Here is an 18803-nt window from a genome sequence, read left to right on the forward strand (position 1 = left end):
TATTTTATATTTTTTTGTAATACTTGTACACAAGTAAAATAAAATGCATATCTATATATACTGCAATCTTAGTGAAGGAAAAGGCAGCGTTCTTTAACAAATGCTGCCCATAAACATGGCATGATGGAAATGAACACGGTAAAACTGCAATATTCATAAACATAGGAGTAAAGTAGCATCGAATGCATCACCTCTGCAAATGGGAACTTGCAACGCTGTTCAGTATGAGTTCAAGTTACAAACAAATTTTAAACATTCTTTCAGGAGCATTTTCTTACATACTCTTTTGGGGGTGTGTGTGTGTGTGTGTGTGTGTGTGTGTGTGTGTGTGTGTGTGTGTGTGTGTGTGTGTGTGTGTGTGTGTGTGTGTGTGTGTGTGTGTGTGTGTGTGAGAATTCTATTTCTTTACCATCTGCTGTAGCAACAGCTGCTATGTGAGTAAGTGCAGTTCCAAAGACCAAAAGGTATAACTCACAGGTTTCAGGACAAATAAATTATATACATCTTAGTTTTGTCTTTTTTTTTTGTTTTTTATAAAGGCATCCAGTTAACTTTTGTGTAACAAAGCTTTCTCGAGGTGTATAGCAGTTTGCTTCACTCTTGCAACATTTATGGAGGTCAGCAAAATTCTGGTGTTAACGTGTCATTGGCCAAGGGAAAGAGTTGCTTTTAGCATAACTACAGTAAGCTCCACACCAAGAGGGGAAGCAAAAGACTTAAGCTTGGCTGTAATGTGGAGCTGTTTCCTTGCTGGGTGAGGCGGCACTGGGCCTTCGACTTGTTTTTTTTCGAGCACCCCTGCCTCTTTTTGGTTGGGACTGTGGAGGGTTGAATGGGAGCTAGGAATTCTGGTTTCAACTTGGTCAAGGGAGGGTCTACAATGCTGGGGAAGGTCCCAAAAGGGGAGTCGTTTATCTGTTTGTTGCTCCCATTTTTGGAAGGGTCTGTTTCGATGTACTTGGTTTTGGACATGTTCTCCTTGTCTTTGAAAGGGTTGTTGGGGGACGGCCGGCTGCTGTGTGAAGATGGACCTGCCTTGCCCTTGGCTTCATAAATAAAGGATTTATCCGTTTCCGGTTGACAGCACTTCTGGGCACCATCGCGGGAATTTAGAGGGGATTCGGTGGTTGGCAGTTTGCCAGATCTGGTCTTAGTACTAAAAACACTTGTTCTTATCTGATTGAAAGAGTCGATACATCCTTCCAAGTCGCTGCTCTGCAGTCTTTTGAGGTCTCTCCCTGCCAAGTTACTGGGCAGATGGCACTCCAGCTCTGACGACGATCCTTTAAACTGTTTAAACCAATTCCAGAGGGACTGAGCCTGACAATCACAGATCCACTGGTTGCCATTTAAACGAAGGTATTGGAGGGAGACCAAGGGAGCCATCGTTTCTCCAGTGAGCACTGTCAAGTTGTTATTGAACAGATATAAGGTCATCACTTTCCCCAGGTCATGAAAAGACCTGCGGTGAACCAGACTAACTCTGTTCTGGTGCAACAGGAGCCGATCCAGGTTGATCAGCCCACGAAAGACATTCTCTGACAAGCTCTTAATTTTATTACCATGCAAAAACAGGTAGGTGAGATTTGCAAGATCTAGGAAAGTGTCATCCAGCAGGTTCTGCAGGTTATTATCCTGAAGGTAGAGATGCTGCAAGGAGAACAACCCTCGGAAAAGCCCTGTGGAGAGCTCCAGCAGCCCACAGCGATCCAGATGTAAGGCGTGAAGGTGAATGAGTCCCTGGAAAGTGGTGGGATTGATGGACTTCAAGTTCACATTGTCACTGAGGTCTAACTCCTCCAATTTGTCAAGCCCATAAAATGCCCCAGACTCGATGCGGCTGATGTTGTTGGAATGGATCCAAAGGATAGTCATGTTGCGGCAGGAAGTGAAGCTGGTGGACCTCACCAGGGTTATCTTGTTGCTGTGCAGGAAGATGCGCTGGGTCTGTATGGGGATCTCAGTGGGGATTACGGTCAGTCCCTGCTGCTGACAGCTTATTGTGATCTTGGGTTCACTGTAGCATACACACGCCCCGGGGCAAGATTCCACTTCCGACGGGATGTTCAAGCAAAGCACCAAAATCAGCAGTTTGCTTCCTAAAGGACAACAAAAATAGAAAGTAAATTAGAGTCAGTTGCAGGAGAGCATTTTTCTCTGTAACTCATGTATTAGGCTGAAATTCACCTTTGCAAGTGCATTGCATTAAACACACGGTATCCACAAACAGCATGTGCCAGGGGAGCCGAACAATTACAATAAAGAATTCAAACTCTTCTGCCACTCAATACAATAGTTAAAATCAATGTATGCTTGGAGAGAGAATCTGAATGCTGCATCAGTCTGTCACACTTGGGAGGCCTCAGAGCTAGGCCACAAGTGGAAATTAGTGTTCTTACCATTTATTCGTACTGTGGTATTGCATTGTGTGTTGTAACGATCAAGAGGTGGATGGAGGCTCTGGATAAATGTCCTAACACACAGACAGTCCCTACCCCAAAGTAGTAAATAGCCTTAGCCCCCAGAGGCATTTCTTTCAATTGCAGAATCACTGCACCGTTTAGCACTATTCAACACTAGGACCACGTCTACGCTACAGCCCTGTATCTGTATAAATACATCGCTCAAGGGTATGACAAATCCACTTCCCTGAGTGATGTAGTTATACTAACCTAACTCCCAGGAAGGCAGTGCTACATTGGTGGGATAGCAGTATGTTGGCTGCACCGCTGTACATGAAGGCAAGGCCTCTGCTCAGGAATCAGGGGTAGCCGTGTTAGTCTTTATCCACAAAAACAACAAGGAGTTCGGTGGCACCTTAAAGACTAACAGATTTATTTGGGCACATACTGACACATGAAGAGAAGGGAGTTACCTCACAAGAGAAGAACCAGTGTTGACAGGGCCAATTCAGTCGGGTGGATGTGGTCCACTCCCAGTAATAGATGAGGAGGTGTCAATTCCAGGAGAGGCAAAGCAGCTTCTGTAATGAGCCAGTCAGCCCAGTCGCTATTCAAGCCCAAATGATGTCTCCTGATATAATGCCTATATCTGTAACTTTCACTCCATGCACCTGAAGAAGTGGGTTTTTTACCCACGAAAGCTTATGCCAAAATAAATCTGTTCCTCTACTCAGGAATGAACCAGGGCGGGGACGGCAGATGGTGCAGTAGCCAGGCATGGGTTGCATTGCACCAGGCGGTGCTGCTGCTCTCCTCTTAGTCTGGCGTACCACAACCCATGCTGAGCCCTCTGCCATCCCAGCCACCCACAAGCAGGTACGTGAATGTACAGAAATGTGAACTAGCATCTCTTCCTGTGCCTTTCCATCAGCTCTCTCTCTGCACTAACCCCTTTGTCCGACAGGAAATGATTACATCCAACCCTCAGAAGAACTGACAAGCCAAGCATGTTTATAGAGAGACACTAGGGCATTGGGCTTCATTTCTGCCTCTTCTAATGCTGATCACTTTGTCAGTCAAGTGCTATGTGACCTCATATCTTGGCCTTCCCTTTTCTCCTAGGAAATCCGTGCAGTCCCTCCGAAAAAGCAGCTGGGCATGGCTTATGCTTGCCAGAGGGTGACACTGTGCTGGGGGGAGGTTGTGCCCAGCTGGATTTAAGGACCCCTGAGAGTTTGCATCACAGGAGAATCTTTCATTTGTGCTTTGTGTGCAATGAGTGTGAAATGGCAACACATTTGCATGCTGAATCTCAGCCCCGCTCCTTCCCAGAACCCAGCCCCACAAGACAAGGTGCTGAGGCCCAGACCCTCAAATGGGAGTTCCATGCCTAAATACCTTTGAGGATCTGGGCTTGTGCTGCTTTCAACTCTCACTGAAGCTGGTGAGAGCTGAGAGCAGTCGTCCCTCACAGGGCCCAGACCCAAATACGCATTAGCAAAAAACTCACAGTGCAAGGTAGGTGACTTCTGAGGTGCATGCATGGCTAGATTAATCTTTTGTGGGCCCCGGCACCCAGACTGTGGCCCCTCCCCTGCCCCTCCGACCAAGGTCCATCCCCCGATTGGCCTCTCCTTCCTCCCCTTCCCCTGGTCGAGACCCTGCCCTGCCGCTTGCAGAGACGGAGGGAGGGAGTGGAGAGGAGAGAGCAGAGGGTGGGCAGGGCCTCGGCGGAAGGGGTTGAGTGGGGGCAGAGCCTCAGGGCAGAACGCAAGTGGAGTGGGGGGGCAGTGCCACAGCCTGTGCACCTGGGCCACTTCTGAGTGTGGGGCTGGCACCAGAGCGCCATTGGCACCCGGTACTGGGTGCATGCCTGGTTGTGAAACGAGACACGCTACAGGCGACAGGTCCAGTGTGTTCTCCTCTCCCCATTACCCAGAAACCCACAGGGAGACATCGACATGCGCCACAGCTCGCAGCAAGAGATGCATCTTACCCTGGACCCATCGCACCAGCAAGAGCTACAGGCTGAGACTAGCCTGAGGAACCAGAGAAGGCATTTTTAACAGGGTTCTACTAGCAATTAGCAGCCATGTAATTAGGTTGTTCCCTCTAACTAATCTGCTGAACCACGATCTGAAAGCAGCAGCGGCAGCACACGCCCGTTTGCGAAATGCCCCATGCCATTTGGAACACATGATCATCAAACACATGTATCTCCTTTCCAGCTCATCACAGCATCTGGCGCGAAGGAGAAATGCTCCTATCATGAGCCAGGAAAGTCCTCCCCAAGGGACAAGGAGCACCTTTCTGTATTTGTTTCTATGGCAGATTTGGTCTTTTTTAAGAAACCGGAAATGTTGGTCATACATTTTAATGCCTCTTTACACCTAAATTAAAAGTAGCAGCTTGAGAGTTGAGATCAGAAAGTCAGACTAGGGTGACCAGACAGCAAATGTGAAAAATCAGGACAGGGGGTGGAGGGTAATAGGAGCCAATACAAGAAAAATACCCAAAAATCGGGACTGTCCCTATAAAATCGGGACATCTGGTCACCCTAAGTTAGGCAGACCAAGACACTGAGAGGGAATCAGACAAATTAGCAAGACACAGGGAGAGTCCTGTCAGTTCCAGCCAACGTAGGTGCAATGGAATCAAAACACTGCTCGCGAATGGCTAAATGTATTTCACAGACAAGCCTGAAAGCCGATACTGGATCTAATGCAATCTCCTCATCTCTGAGTCTAAGTAGCAACTTCAAACTCAGATGATAAGAGTATAAATCATACGGAAATTCCAACAAACTGTTTACTGAAGCAACGACAAAGGTATCATAGCAGCTGAGGGGGAAGAGGCTCCTTCACGTGATAAAAGGCTGGAAAACTAGACGCATGCTTCACTCCTGTCATAAAAATTCACTCTGCAGAGATAATAAATCGGTTGCTGATCCAATAGTCTCATATAGACATGAGATTCCTGTACATCATATTTCACTCAGGAGAAGAAACCTTCCCAGCACGTTGGGATAATACAAGTCTGATATTATTATGTGCTGTGCCCCTCTGGAAGGCGGCGTGTTGGGCTCAGTATTATGACACATTCTGGCTGGCTTGTCATGTTTTGACACATCACAACCCGTTGTATGGAGTAAAGTAACACAAGGCAACTGAAGTCTCCTGCCGGGGAGGTGTCACACCAGGAGGAGCCTCTTGGGAAATTAAAACAATCCTGGCATCTCTCTGGCCAGCACGATTCCTCTCCCGCTAAGAAAGAAAAACAGCAGGAAAGGAAATATGTCTTTCTGGAGGTTTCTTCACAGCATGATTCATAGCATTGGGGGCTCAGGGATGGTGCTAGAGGGGTGGAATTCAGTCTGCACCACAGCAGCATCCGCTCCATTGTAACACAGCATCCGAGCAACACAGATTGCCTGGCAAACCAGGGCTGATTCCAGCTCTTCCTCCCCTGTACTTACAACAGTATAGGGCCTAAAACTGACCAGGGAGCAAATTGAACTCGTCCTTGGATGCACCACACACACCCTGCCTATATGTGAGGGGGGCACATCATAACCAATGCAGAAGACAGAAATCGGTGTGATGGCAAACCCATCTCCAGCCCCAGACAGGAGCCAGTAATACTTGTGTATATACTGCTCCGCCCATGCACAAAGGGCCGGGATGGCATGTCACTATACCCCCCATCGCCCTCCTCAGAGCTATATCACCTGCTTTCAGTCCTGTCCATTTGGGTGTTTTGTACCATTGTGCATCACAGGTCCCTGGTGGTGGCAGGGCCGGCGCAACCCATTAGGCGACCTAGGTGGTTGCCTAGGGCACTAACATTTGGGGACTGGCGACCGCAGTGGTCGGATCTTCAGCCGCCCCAGTCGTCGGCGGTATTTTGGGGGCAGGACCTTCCGCAGCCTCTGTCAGGGGCAGCATTTCAGGGGCGGGACCTTCCACAGCCTAGGGCTCAAAAAAGCTGGCGGCGCTCCTGGGTGGTGGACACAGCTGCTGGCTGTGCCCCCAGGCCTAGTCTCAGTCTCTTGGCCTGCAGAGCCAGTGGCGTGGCAGGGTTTCTTCCCAGCCCGCAGGAGCAGAGGAAGGTGACAGGTCTTGCTCCTGCTGCTAGGAGCCCGTCCCGGGCTCTGATTCCTGCCACTGGAGAAGCCGTGGAGGGGAAGTAATTCCAGGCAGCACAAGCCTCTCTGCTGCTCTGGCTTTAAATTAGTGAGCTCAGTGCTAGCGAGTGGCTCATTTCACCATAGACAGCTCCTGTCAATGGTCTCCTCAGCCTTTTCTCGCTTTCCCTTTGTTGCGCTGGGCCCTGCGCTCACAGGGCTCGCAGCGTCGGTCACCAGGAGCCTGGACGCCTTCCCCAGCCATCGCAGCAGGACCCAGGACAGGTGTCTGGGTCCACGCCAGTGCTGTAGCCCCCAGCGATGGAAGAGTTCGGCGTAGGGCTGCCAGTTTCGGTTGGCCATATTCCTGGAGGCTTCGTCCCATGACATCATCTTTAATTAAAGATTCAGCTTTAATTCCTGGAGACTCCAGGACAGTCCTGGAGGGCTGGCAACCTTAGTTCAGTGGGGCAGGGGCACTCGCTCTCCTCTCAGCCCCTCACCCAAGGGCACAGCAGCTATTTCACTGCACTTGCCAGCCCAGGTCGCAGAGGCAATCCGCCCCAGCCAGACCAGGAGCTCCTCTAAGATGTGCCTTTGTCTCTGCATGCCCCATGACCACCTACTGCCATGGCATTTGCTCTGGACAAAACAGCCCCCTCCCAGTGTCCCAGCCTTTGGGTGGGGCTTTGTCTGGGAGCTGGAACACGGAGCCAGGCTCTATTTAAAAGACGTGTATATGCATGTTTGTGAATGTGTGTGTGTAGTAGGTGTGTGGGGATTTGTGTGTGATTGTGGGTGGATGAGTTGTGTTGGCGAGGGGACGTGTGTAGGAAGCGGGTGGGTGTTTGTGTCTGCATCTGCCAGTTTTTGTGATCTGATCATGGGCCTCGCAATATTTGATTTCTTCCTTCAACCCCAACTCTTGGACTGAGCTGAGATACTTTTTTTTAGTGGAAAAACAATGTTTTTTTTAAAAAAAGTTTCTAAGCCTTTTGGCTGGGAAGAAAATTTGGGAAACGTGGCCCCTACACGCTCAGAAGGCAAATTGACAGAACTGGGATTATTTCTTCTTAAATCTTATGATTTTTGGAACCTGACTCATTATTTTTGAATGCTGGGGCCTGATGATGCAGCTGTGTTCAAGAGGGTAGGCTAGTGTGTTTCCAGGTGTGTGTAATATGGAGTGTGTGTTTCTGAGTGTACGTGTGCATGATCGTGTGTAAGAGGTATGTGTGTGTCTCTGTGTGTAGGATAGAGAGTATGTGTGTGCATTTGTCAGTGTGCATGTGTGTGTACTAGATGGGGGTGTTTGTGAGTGTGTGTTGGCAAATGTGCTATGTTTATTAGTAGTACTTGTACTGAGGTAGCCCCTAGCGGCCCAGTCATGACCCAGGCCCCCACTGTGCTAGGTGCTGTACAATCAGAACAGAAAGATGGTTCCTGCCCCAGAGAGCTTACAGTCTAAGACAGGGGTGGCAAACTATGACCCACAGGCTACATCCTGCCCATGGGACTGTCCTGCCTGGCCCCTGAGCTCCTGGCCTGGGAGACTCACCCCCAGCCCCTCCCCCGCTCTTCCCTCTCACCCGCAGCCTCAGCTCGCCCTGCCGCCAGCACAATGCCCTGGGCGGCAGGGCTGTGAGCTCCTGGGGCAGCGCAGCTAAAGAGCCTGGCCCTGACTCGGTGCTCTGAGCTGTGTGGTGGCGCCAGTGGCAGCGTGCCCGGCTCCAGCCACCGGTACTCCAGGCAGCACGGTAAGGAGGGAGATAGCAGAGGCGGTTGGATAGAGGGCAAGGGAGTTCAGGGAGGTGTTCAAGGGGCAGGGGTGTGGATGGTGGTCAAGAGGAAAACAGGGGGTTGAATTGGGGCAGGGGTCTCAGGGGAAATTCAGGAAGGAGGGTGGGTTGGATGGGGTGGCAGGGGACATTCAGGGGCAGGGGTTCCGGTGGCAGTCAGGGGACAGGGAGCAGGGGTGTGTGGATGGGGCAGGGGTCCGGGGGGGGGCATCAGGGAACGGGGGGGTTGGATGGGGCAGCAGTCCCAGGGGGGTGATAGGAGGTGGGGGCCGGGCCACGACCCCCTCCCCTAACCGGCCCTCCATACAATTTACAAAACCCGATGCGACCCTCAGGCCAAAAAGTTTGCCCGCCCCGGTCTAAGACAAGCGGTGGATACTGACAGACAAGGGAACACAAGGAATCAGTGGGTCAGGATAGCTCAGCATGATGGGCAGTGGTCTCTGCACAGAAGAGGCCAAGTCTTAGCAAGTCTGTTGTAAGCATCACAGCAAAAGCAAGTGTTAAGGAGGGATGGGAAGGAAGACAATGGGGTAGCTTTGGGGATCTTTCCGGGGAGCTCCTCCCAACTGTGAGCGGCCACCGGGGAAAAAGCATGAAGATGCTTGTCTGAAAATGCAGCAAGTGGGTGACGGAGGCGAACATCATTGACTGTTCGGAGGTGGGAGTCAACATCTGGACAGCGAATGATAGATGACAAGGAGGTGGGGAAAGGGCAATCAAAGTGGAGATCGGCAGCATATATTCGATGGGACAGAGAAGAGGGAGCTGACGCAGCCAAAGCAATGAACGAGGAGACCGCAGCCGTGTTCTGAATGGACATGAGTCAGGCAAGACGGTATTGGTCGAGAACAGAGAGAAGGACGGTGCAATAATGGAGGCATGAGATGAAGAGCGTTTGGATGGGAATTTTAGCGGTGGGGATGGATAGGATCTTACAGCTGCTCTGCAGCAAGAACAGGCAAGATTTAGACATATCCTGGATGGGAGGTGCTGGAGAGAGGTCGGTGTCGAAGACAACACCCAGGTTACCAGCCTGAGTAACAGGCAGGGTGGTGGCACTTCCGAAGAGGGTGAGAAAGGAGGGAGTGGGGATGATTTAGTTGGGGATTGGTCCTGCTTTGAGCAGGAGATGGGACTGGATACCTCCTGAGGTCTTTTCCAACCCTAATCTTCTGTGAGTGTATGATTTGGGGGTATTTTAAGAGCTGTTTCAGACAGAGTGTGTGTGTGTGTGTGAATGTGTGTTTGTCCATGTGCCTGCTTGCCTGTTTCTGTTTGTATATATATATGGGCCTCCTCCATCTCCCTTTCCTTCTTTCACTCCCTGTCCCTCCCTCCATCTTCCTCTTCTCCTTTTTCTCTCATCCTCCCCCTTCCTCCCCTCTGTGCTTTCTAGTTTCCCCACCTTGGGAGCTGACAGTTAAGGGGAACCCAGCCTGGGGGAACAACAGCCTTGTCTTTGTGGCCTGGGCAGCTCTTTGCCTTTTGTTTGTCACCATTCACACCCTGCTGCCTCTGATTACCCCGAGCAAAAAGCAGAGAAGAAAGAATTGGCACTTCAAAGCTCAGCCTGTGGAAGCACAGCGCAGATACAGCAGAGATGTCACACATACCAGCCAGGACAGTGGCCTGCAACCTCTCAACCCTGTGACCACGGTTAATTAAGTCCAAATAAAGGGGCCCAATCCTGGGAGGGGCTAAGCATCTGCAACTGTTGGGGGCCCCGATGGGAGTGGCTGGTGCTCAGGACCCCTTCAGATTGAGCCCTTTGGGCGATGTTAGTCGCCGAGGGAACCAGTGCCGGGGGGATTTTACTTCTGTGAGTTAAAAGAGGCCTGGTGTCATCTCCCGCCCATTGGGTTGCCAACTTTGCAATATTTAAAAACCAAACACTCTAGCAGGAATACCAGAACCTCCCCCGAAGCCCCACCTCTTCCCCTAAGGACCCGCCCCTGCCCTGCATCTTCACGAGGCCACTCCCCTATTTGCTCTTCTTCTCCCCTCCCCCATTTGGTCACTGCTTTCCCCCAATCCCCAGCCTGACACAGGTAGAAGGCAGCCCCAGCTGAGCAGGGGCTGGCACAGGTGCTGACTCGGTGCCTCCCCATCTCTCCCACCCACAGTAACTGGACTTTGGGTGTCCGGTCAGTAGATCTGACTGGATACTGTCAGGTCCCCTTTTTGACTGGACTCTCCGGTTGAAAACCAGACACCTGCCCATGCCCCAGACCAAAGCAAGGCCCTGGCTGTGTGTCTGTTAACCAGCCCATTCCCTTCCCTGTGTGCAGAGAGCCTGCCACCCTGCAGAGCACTGCCTGCTACGCCACTGTGGGACTCGGAGTCCACAGGGTGGGCTCTGCCAGCACCCAGCCGAGAGGTCATTGATGGGGCAGGGCCCCTGATGGTGCCACCTGAACAAGAGAAGGCAGGTGACCAAAGGAATGGGCCTAGGGAGAGAGAGCAGGGGACCAGCTACACCAGTGCCCGACTGGCACATTTTGAACACAGTTGCTTGTTTTCCCAGAGTTCTGCATTGCAAGCCCAGCTGTGGGTTCCACTTCACTGCAGGGCCCCATAGCCGCCCAGTCTAATGGACCTGAATTGTGTCCCTCAGATTGGGAGAAAGGAGACAGCAGACTCCTCCACACACTCAGCATGCTCCCACAGGATCAACCACTGCACTTCAGCACAGAGCCCCAGCCAAAGCCCCCACTCCCAGACCAGGCCCCCCACCTCTAGCGCTGTTTCAATCCCCACTCATCCCTGCGGCAGTAAAGACCCTCAGGGTGAGACTGATCCCAAATCCCCATGAGGGACCCTTCCCTTCTCCCTTCCAGATCATGATTAAAACTTTACTGATTCCGGTCAAAAGCAAAAGATAAAAAGAAAACTCAGCACCTGGCACCTTCAGTCTTTCCAAGAGCTTGGCTTGGAGTTTTGCATTTGTTCCTCTTGAGCTTTCTTTAAAGCCAGAAACCTCCTCCAGTCAAACAGCAGCACTTCCCCTTTGCCATACAAGTGTTATGACTCATGGAACTGGGAAGCAATTAAAGTGGGTCCATTAGCTGCCTTTCTGCTAGTCCCACGTGCGATCGCGTTGTCAAACACAGCAATTAGAAAGAAAAGGCTCCTGGGGCCTCTAATAGACGCTTTGCAAACTTTCTAAGAGGCCAAAGCAAAATGCAATTTTCTGCAGTTTGCAGAGCCACAACCTTTCCCTCCCGTTTTCCTCTTGTCTCTATTGATTAGGAGATATTATAATGCAGCTTTACTACAGTGGAAGGTCAATAATCATTTGAATTCACTCCGGGTTGGACATAAAGGGCTACTTTACAATACAAAACGTTTTGCTGATGCAAACAGCACTTTACTTTTGTTTATAGCATATGGCGTGAGGAGAGTGGCTTAATTCCCAGCTGTAAATTGCTATTGTTTGAAATTCACCCCATGGCTTTTAAGCCCATTTTGCAAAGTAACTTCAGTTTCTCCCCTATTTTTGACTGAGGTGGAAGGATTTTGGGGGGAGCAGGGGTTAACCTGGATAGAAGCATTCAGGGGGGAATCAACCTTACTACCATGCCCCCTAATGGGAACGATGCCTCCTCGGCTGGTGAGAGAACAATCCAGCTTGTGTCCAGAGTACCTATAACCCCATATTAGCTAGACCCTTCAGTGCTACATGCTGAGCCAATCCTTTTAACTCCATCTCCATCAACCTTCAGGGCTGCATGTGAGAGCCGGTATGTGACAGACCCAAATCAGTGGGGTACAGGAGTCTGGTCGAGGGCAAATATACTGGTCCTATTGGCATCCAGCGGGGGTGGGCGGGCAAAGCCCGCCCACTTCTAAAGGGCCTCCCCCCAGCCTAAGGGGAGGACCCACAGGTCTGGGACACCAAATAATTATGGGGGACAACTAATGAAAAAAAACCAGGATCGGGAGTGAGGTCATAGGGCTAAACGAAGGGAACCCGATGGGGACAGCGAGCAGAGAACTCCCGACAACGCCCACTGCTCCTCGAAGGCGTCAAGGGAGCCAGTGGACGCCGCCCAGAGGAACTCTGCCCGGATGCGAGAGCAGACGGAGGAACGGAAATAGGCCCCACAGTCGCAGGAAATCCCGTCGGCCAACCTCCTCTCCCTGGTGTTGTAGATGGTCAGTTTGGCCAGGGCCAAGAGGAGGTTGAGAAGGAGATCCCGCGACTTCGTGGGGCCACGGATGGGGAGCGTGTAGATAAAAAGGTGAGGGGAAAAGTGCAACCAAAAACACAGGAAAATATTCAGGAGGAGCCGGAACAGGGGCTGCAACCTGGCACACTCCAAATAAACGTGCGCCAAGGTCTCCTTCTCACCACAGAAAGGGCAGGTGCTAGGGACAGATGTGAACCACGCCAAGTACACGCCCGTGCTCACGGCTCCGTGAAGGAGCCGCCAACTGATATCCCCGGCGGGCCTCGGGACCAGGGCAGAGTACAAGCTGGCCCACCGGGGCTCCTCACCCTCGAGAGGCGGCAGGAGGTCCCGCCATTTGGTATCGGGGCGGGACGCGAGGGTGAGGTAGTGAAGGGTATGGAGCACGAGCGAGTACAGATGTTTCCGTGGCGCGGTCTGGAACAAAACCGGCTGCAGATCATGCAGCCGGCTGGCAGTGAAAGGGTGAGGGGGCCGATTGGGTCCACGGGGCAGGGGCCCGATAAAAATGTCCACGGGGCCTGGGGTGGAGGGTGGGCGGGGCGTGCCCTCTCGCAGGACCCGGTCGAGGTAAGCCCGAGCAGCGGACAGTAAAGCGGCCTTCACCTCCTGAAGTACGCGCTGGGGAGTACGAGGTCTGGAGAGCCCCATGCGCTGAGCGAGCGTCAGGGGATCCAGCCAGTCTCCCCGGTCGTAGTCCAGGAGGTCTCCGACCCTGGTGACTCCTGCCGAGACCAACCTCTGGCACACCGTGGGGGACTCCGCCACCTGCACACGAAGCTGGGGATTGTGTAGCAGGGGCTCCGCGAGGAGGTCAACCCCCACGGTGGCCGCCACGGACCTGGTCATGGAAAAGAGCTTCCAGGTCCGGAGGAGGTCTTGGTAGAAGACCGGCAGCCCGGAGAGGTCTCGCGGAAGACCTCTCGGATGGAGGTAAAAGAGCTGCCGGTCGTATCGGAGCCCTCGGAAGTGGCGGAGGAAGGCGTGCGCCAATACGCTCCACGCCGGACTACCCGCACCAAACAGGAGCCTCTGCAGGGCCTGGAGGCGGAAGACATGGACCTGAGCGCGTAAGCACTGCAGGCCCTGCCCCCCCTCCTCCAGGGGCAGGTGGAGGACCCCTGCAGAGACCCAGTGCGTCCCCGGCCAAAAGAACTCCAGAATCACCGTCCGGAGGTTGGCCAGGAAACCCGGGGCCGGGACCAGGGTGTTGAGTCGGTACCAGAGCATGGACAGGACCAGTTGATTAAGCACCAGTGCCCTCCCCTGAAGGGAGAGGCACCGGAGTAGTCCTGTCCATTTCCAGAGCCGCTCCGTCACCCTGCCCTGCAAATCCTGCCAGTTCTCCGGCGGAGACGGATGCGTGGCAGAAAGGTAAACGCCGAGATAGAGCAGCGGACCCGCGCTCCACCGGATGGCCTGAAGCGCAGGTGGGAGGGAGCTCGCCTGCCACCCGTCCCCGACCACCAGGCCAGAGCTCTTGACCCAGTTGACCCGGGCGGAGGAGGCCGCCGAGTACACAGCCTGGCAAGCCTCCACCCACGCCAAGTCGCCCGGGTCCTGGACCACGAGGAGCACATCGTCAGCGTATGCTGACAGGACCAGCCGCAGCCCCAGCTCCTGAAGCACCAACCCCGTCAACCTCTTGCGGAGGAGACAGAGGAAGGGCTCGATCGCCAGAGCGTACAGCTGGCCCGAGAGGGGGCACCCCTGCCGCACTCCCTGCCCGAAGCTGACCGGCTCGGTCAGGGTCCAGTTGAGCCTGACCAGACACTCCGCAGAAGCGTACAGCACCTGCAGAAAACCCACAAACAGGGGTCCGAAGCCGAACGCTCGCAGAGTGCCCAGGAGATACCCGTGATCCATCCGGTCGAACGCCTTCTCCTGATCCAGGGACAGGAGGGCGAACGACAGACCATCCCTACACCCCAATTCCAGAAGGTCCCGGACCAGATACAAGTTATCAAAGATGGTGCGGCCCGGGACGGTGTAGGTCTGGTCTGGATGGACCACGTCCGCCAGCACGGACCCTAGCCGCATCGAGATGGCCTTCGCAACAATTTTGTAGTCCGTGCTGAGGAGCGAGATGGGACGCCAATTCCGTAAGTCGCGGAGGTCCCCCCTCTTCGGCAATAAGGCCAGCACGGCTCGCCTGCACGAGAGAGGGAGGACCCTGCTATGCAAAGCCTCAGCCCAGACAGTGACCAGGTCTGGGCCGAGGACGTCCCAGAACACGCGGTAGAACTCCACGGTCAGCCCGTCCAAGCCCGGAGATTTATTGGTGGGCATGTGACGGAGGGCCTCCGAGAACTCAGCCAGAGTGAGAGGCAGCTCTAGCCGGTCCCGGTCACCCGTGCTGACCGTCGGGAGCCCGTCCCAGAGCACTCTGCAAGCGTTAGGATCGGTCGGATCCGGGGAGAAAAGAGTGGCGTAGAAGGCCCTGGCCCTCTGGCACATCTCCGCCGGATCCGTGAGGGGGGTGCCGTCCTCCGCCAGGAGGCAGGTGACGTGCTTCTTCGCCCCCCTCCTTTTCTCCAGGGCGTAGAAGAAGCGGGAGCCGCGATCCATCTCCCGAAGGAGGTGAATGCGGGATCGAACAAAAGCACCCCGGGCCCGATGGTCTTCGAGGGCCCGGAGCTCCTCCCGCTTCTCCCGGCACGCTCCGCAGAGGGATGGATCTGCGGGGTTGACGGCCAGACGCCTCTCCAGCTCCAAGACCTCCCGCTCCAACTGCCCTATCGCCGCATCCCTCCGTCGGCTGGCACCCCGAGTGTAGTCACGGCAGAAGAGCCGGGCGCGCACCTTCCCCAGATCCCACCACCGCCGCGCCGAGGAAAAGGCACGCCTCTGCCCTCGCCAGGCCAGCCAGAACTCCCGGAAGGATGCCACGAAGCCCGCATCCTCCAGCAAACTATTATTAAAGTGCCAATAGGCCGGCCCCGGCCTCTCCGCGCAGAGAGAGGCCGTCACGGTGGCAAGGTGGTGATCCGAAAAGGGGGCCGGCCGAACGCTGGAGGAGTGGGCCCGTGAAAGGTGGAAACGTGACAGGTAAATACGGTCCAGCCGGGAGTGGCACGACCGATGGGCCTCCACCCGGACGAAGGTGAACATCGAGACGTCGTCTGGGTGGTGGTCGCGCCAGACGTCCACCAGGGAGTGGCGGTCGACAATCTCCCGGAGGACGTCCGCAGCTGCCGGGCACTGCTCGGTCCTCGAGCGGTCCCGTTCCTCGAGGGTGGTGTTAAAATCCCCCCCCAGGACCAGACACTCACGAGGGTCCAGGGAGCCGAGGAAGGCGGATGCTTGCTGATAAAAACGTAGCCTCTCCGGGGCCGATGTCGGGGCGTAAACGTTGACGAGATGAACCACAAGCCCCTCCATGCGGACCCAGAGGTGCAGCAGGTGACCCGGCACAGCCTCGGCGACCCCTAGCACCTCGTGCCGTAGGTCGGGGGAGAACAGGGTCGCCACTCCAGCCGCGCAGACAGAGAAGTGGCTAAAGTAGGCCCCATCCCCCCACTCCAGCCGCCAGCTAGCTTCAGCGGCCGGATCCGTATGGGTCTCCTGCAGGAAAAACCACAGAGTACCCCCCCTCCCGGAGGAAGGAGAGCACCTGGCTCCTGCGGAGACCCATCCTACAGCCTCGGGTGTTTAAGGTGGCAAGGATGATCGGTGCCATGAGGAGGGCTGGGGGGGATCCTCGCTGGCAGACACGCCCACGGCCTCCGGCAGGCCGCGCAGCAATCCGTGACCAACCCCAAAGGTGAGTAAGGAGTCACGGAAGACACGGACCCGCCGGTAGGCCGCGGCGGCCTGCTTCCCGGTCCTCCTACCCTCCCCCATGAGGGCCCTCGCGGCCCGGAGGACCTGATGGAAATCCCCCCACCGCTGGAGCGCAAGATGGACTTTGTTCCGGGAGCCACGGACGTCCTCAAGGAACTCCCGCAGCTCCTCCCTCAGCGCATGGGGGGGTGGGGTCACTGATCGATGACTGGCCCCCAGTGGGGCCCCCGTCACAGCCCCGTGGCCCACCAAGGCGGGTAGGCAGGGGGCAGATCCCCAACGTGGCAGCAGATGGACCGACGCCACACGACCCGCCCCGCTCTCAGATTCAAGAAGGGGCGGTGGAAGGAGAACAGCAGCCCTTGGGGGGTCGGGACAGGAAAGAACTAGTGAACCCGCTCCCTGGGAGGTATTGCCAGGGGCGGCACTGGCATCACAGGAAGTGGGGGGGACAAGGACAGAGCCAACAGGAGTAGGGCGGGGATCAGGGAGAGAATCCGGGAAGGAGGTAGAGGCAGGATCCGGAGCCTCCATAGGTGAGACGCCAGAAGGTGGCTCCTCCTGGCCAGGCTCAAGGATCTGGGAAGTGGGCAGGGGACCCCTAACGATGCCGGGCTCAGCCACTGTGGCACGTGCGGCAGCCTCGGCATCCAGAGAGAGATGGTGGTCAATGGGGTCCCCACTGAGGAAGGAGGGCGGGTCCTTCACACCCAAGAGGGACACCCCCTGGGAAGCGGGTCTCGGCAGCGGGGCACTGGCCGTCGCCCCAAGGGGCTCGGCAGCTGCCAACAGAGTGTCACCCGCAGACGAGTCGAGGGAAGATTCCAGGGGACCCTCAGAGGTGGGAGCAGAAACAGCAGGTAGGGGAAGGGAACCCAGGGACAGGGGGGGATGTAGTGAGGTCGCCCAGATCGAGGCCCGCCGGCAGAGGGTCGTCCTCCCCCTGCGTGACCGGGGTCAAACCCAGGGCCTCGATTTCTGCATAGATGGGAAGGAGATCACAGTCCACCACCCCAGGGCCCTCCCCGCCAGCACCCGAGGCGATACCCACCGCGGCGCTCTCAGAGGCGCCAAGTGGGAAGGGGGCGAGAGAGGCTCCCTCGGGGGCATCCACGGGAAGGGACCCCGGAGGAGGGGCGGTGTCACCTTCCGGTGCTGCCACGGCATCCCCAGCCGGCACCACAAACTGGGAGTCATCAGGGGACAAGGCGGAAGACTCGACATCGGCGCCCCCCTTCCTGCTCTTCCGGGGGGCCTCCGAATCCGAAGGATGTAAAGAAACTCGAGCCTTCCGTTTTCCCCGCTTCCCCTGCACTAAGGACCAGCCCTCCATGGCATCATCCGGGGGCTGGCTAACAGGGGTCGGCTCGGGGGGCAAGGGCAATGGCTCAGGGACTCGAGGAGGCAGTGGTGGGACAGCAGAAACCGGGGAGGATTCCCCCTGGGACGAGCCCTCTCCCACGGCCGGCGGTAGCCCCGCCATACCCTCCTCCACAGAGATGGACCGAGAAGGAGGAGGAGGGGCAGCTTCGGGTGCCGGGCAGCTAGGGGAACCGGCGATGACAGGGCCGGCGCCGTGCCGGGGCTCGGGGGTCCCGGACCCTCCTCCGTGCTGGGCCAAGGGACAGTCCCTCCGGACGTGCCCCATCGCCCGGCAGAGGTAGCACCGGGCCTCCCCCGTGGAGTAATGCACCCGGTAGTGGGCTCCCTGGTAAGGGACCAGAAAGGACCCCTCGAGCGCATCTCCGCCACGCGCCGCCGGCGGCAGGTGAAGCTGCACTTGCCGGCGGAATGAGAGAACATGACGGAGGGTGGGGTCCTTGCAGCCCAAGGGGAGAGGGCTGATGACAGAGATGGGGCGTCCCAGGGCAGAAAGGACGGGCAGCAGGGCGGCATTGGGCAGGAAGGGAGGGACGGAGGTCAAGATCAAGCGGACCTCCAGGTCTTCTAACGGCTCCAGGGGGACGAACACGCCCCCCACCGCCAGGCCAGTCTCTACCGCCTCCTGGGCAGCAGCCTCCGATGCCAGAAAGAAGACCACCTTCCCGTACATTTTGGAGGCCGCCATGATGGCCGTGGGCCCCACTACCCTGGCCAACGCCCGCACGTAGGTCTCCACGTGGGGCGAGGCGGGCACCAGGAGGCAACGGACGCCGTGCTTCCTGGTCAAAGTGGGAAAGGGGCCCCGGCCACTGTAGATGTTGGCGGAAGCAGCGGGCGGAGGAGCAGCGGCAGGCGGGGGGGCCGCCGCCACCTGGGCGTACGCCCTGGGGGCCGGGGGAGGGACAGCTGCAGAGCTGGTGGAGGGAACAGCGGGGAGGGACGCCGCAGCCGGTAGCGGGGCTGCGGCAACGGGGGCAGTCTCCGCCATGGAGGGCCTGGCCTTTCTAGCGGGGCCCTTACCCTTCTTCCCACCCCGACCCTTCCCACCGGCTGGGGGGGCTCCCCCCGAATCAGAAGGGGCGAGAGACGTGGCAGCAACGGAGGTCTCCCCAGTACTCGC

General features: G+C 56.0%; 1 protein-coding gene across 1 annotated transcript in view; it reads right to left on the minus strand.

Annotated features, from left to right (window-relative positions):
- Positions 1 to 349: 349 nt before the first annotated feature.
- Positions 350 to 18803, minus strand: part of RTN4R (reticulon 4 receptor) — a 152065-nt gene continuing 133611 nt past the window's right edge. The window contains exon 2 of the mRNA XM_050923816.1: positions 350 to 2099. Within this exon, the coding sequence (XP_050779773.1) occupies positions 679 to 2099 (1421 nt within the window). The 3' untranslated portion in view covers positions 350 to 678. The remainder of the gene's footprint in view (positions 2100 to 18803) is intronic.

Source organism: Gopherus flavomarginatus, chromosome 15 (assembly GCF_025201925.1).
Source record: "Gopherus flavomarginatus isolate rGopFla2 chromosome 15, rGopFla2.mat.asm, whole genome shotgun sequence".
Lineage (NCBI taxonomy): Eukaryota > Metazoa > Chordata > Testudines > Testudinidae > Gopherus > Gopherus flavomarginatus.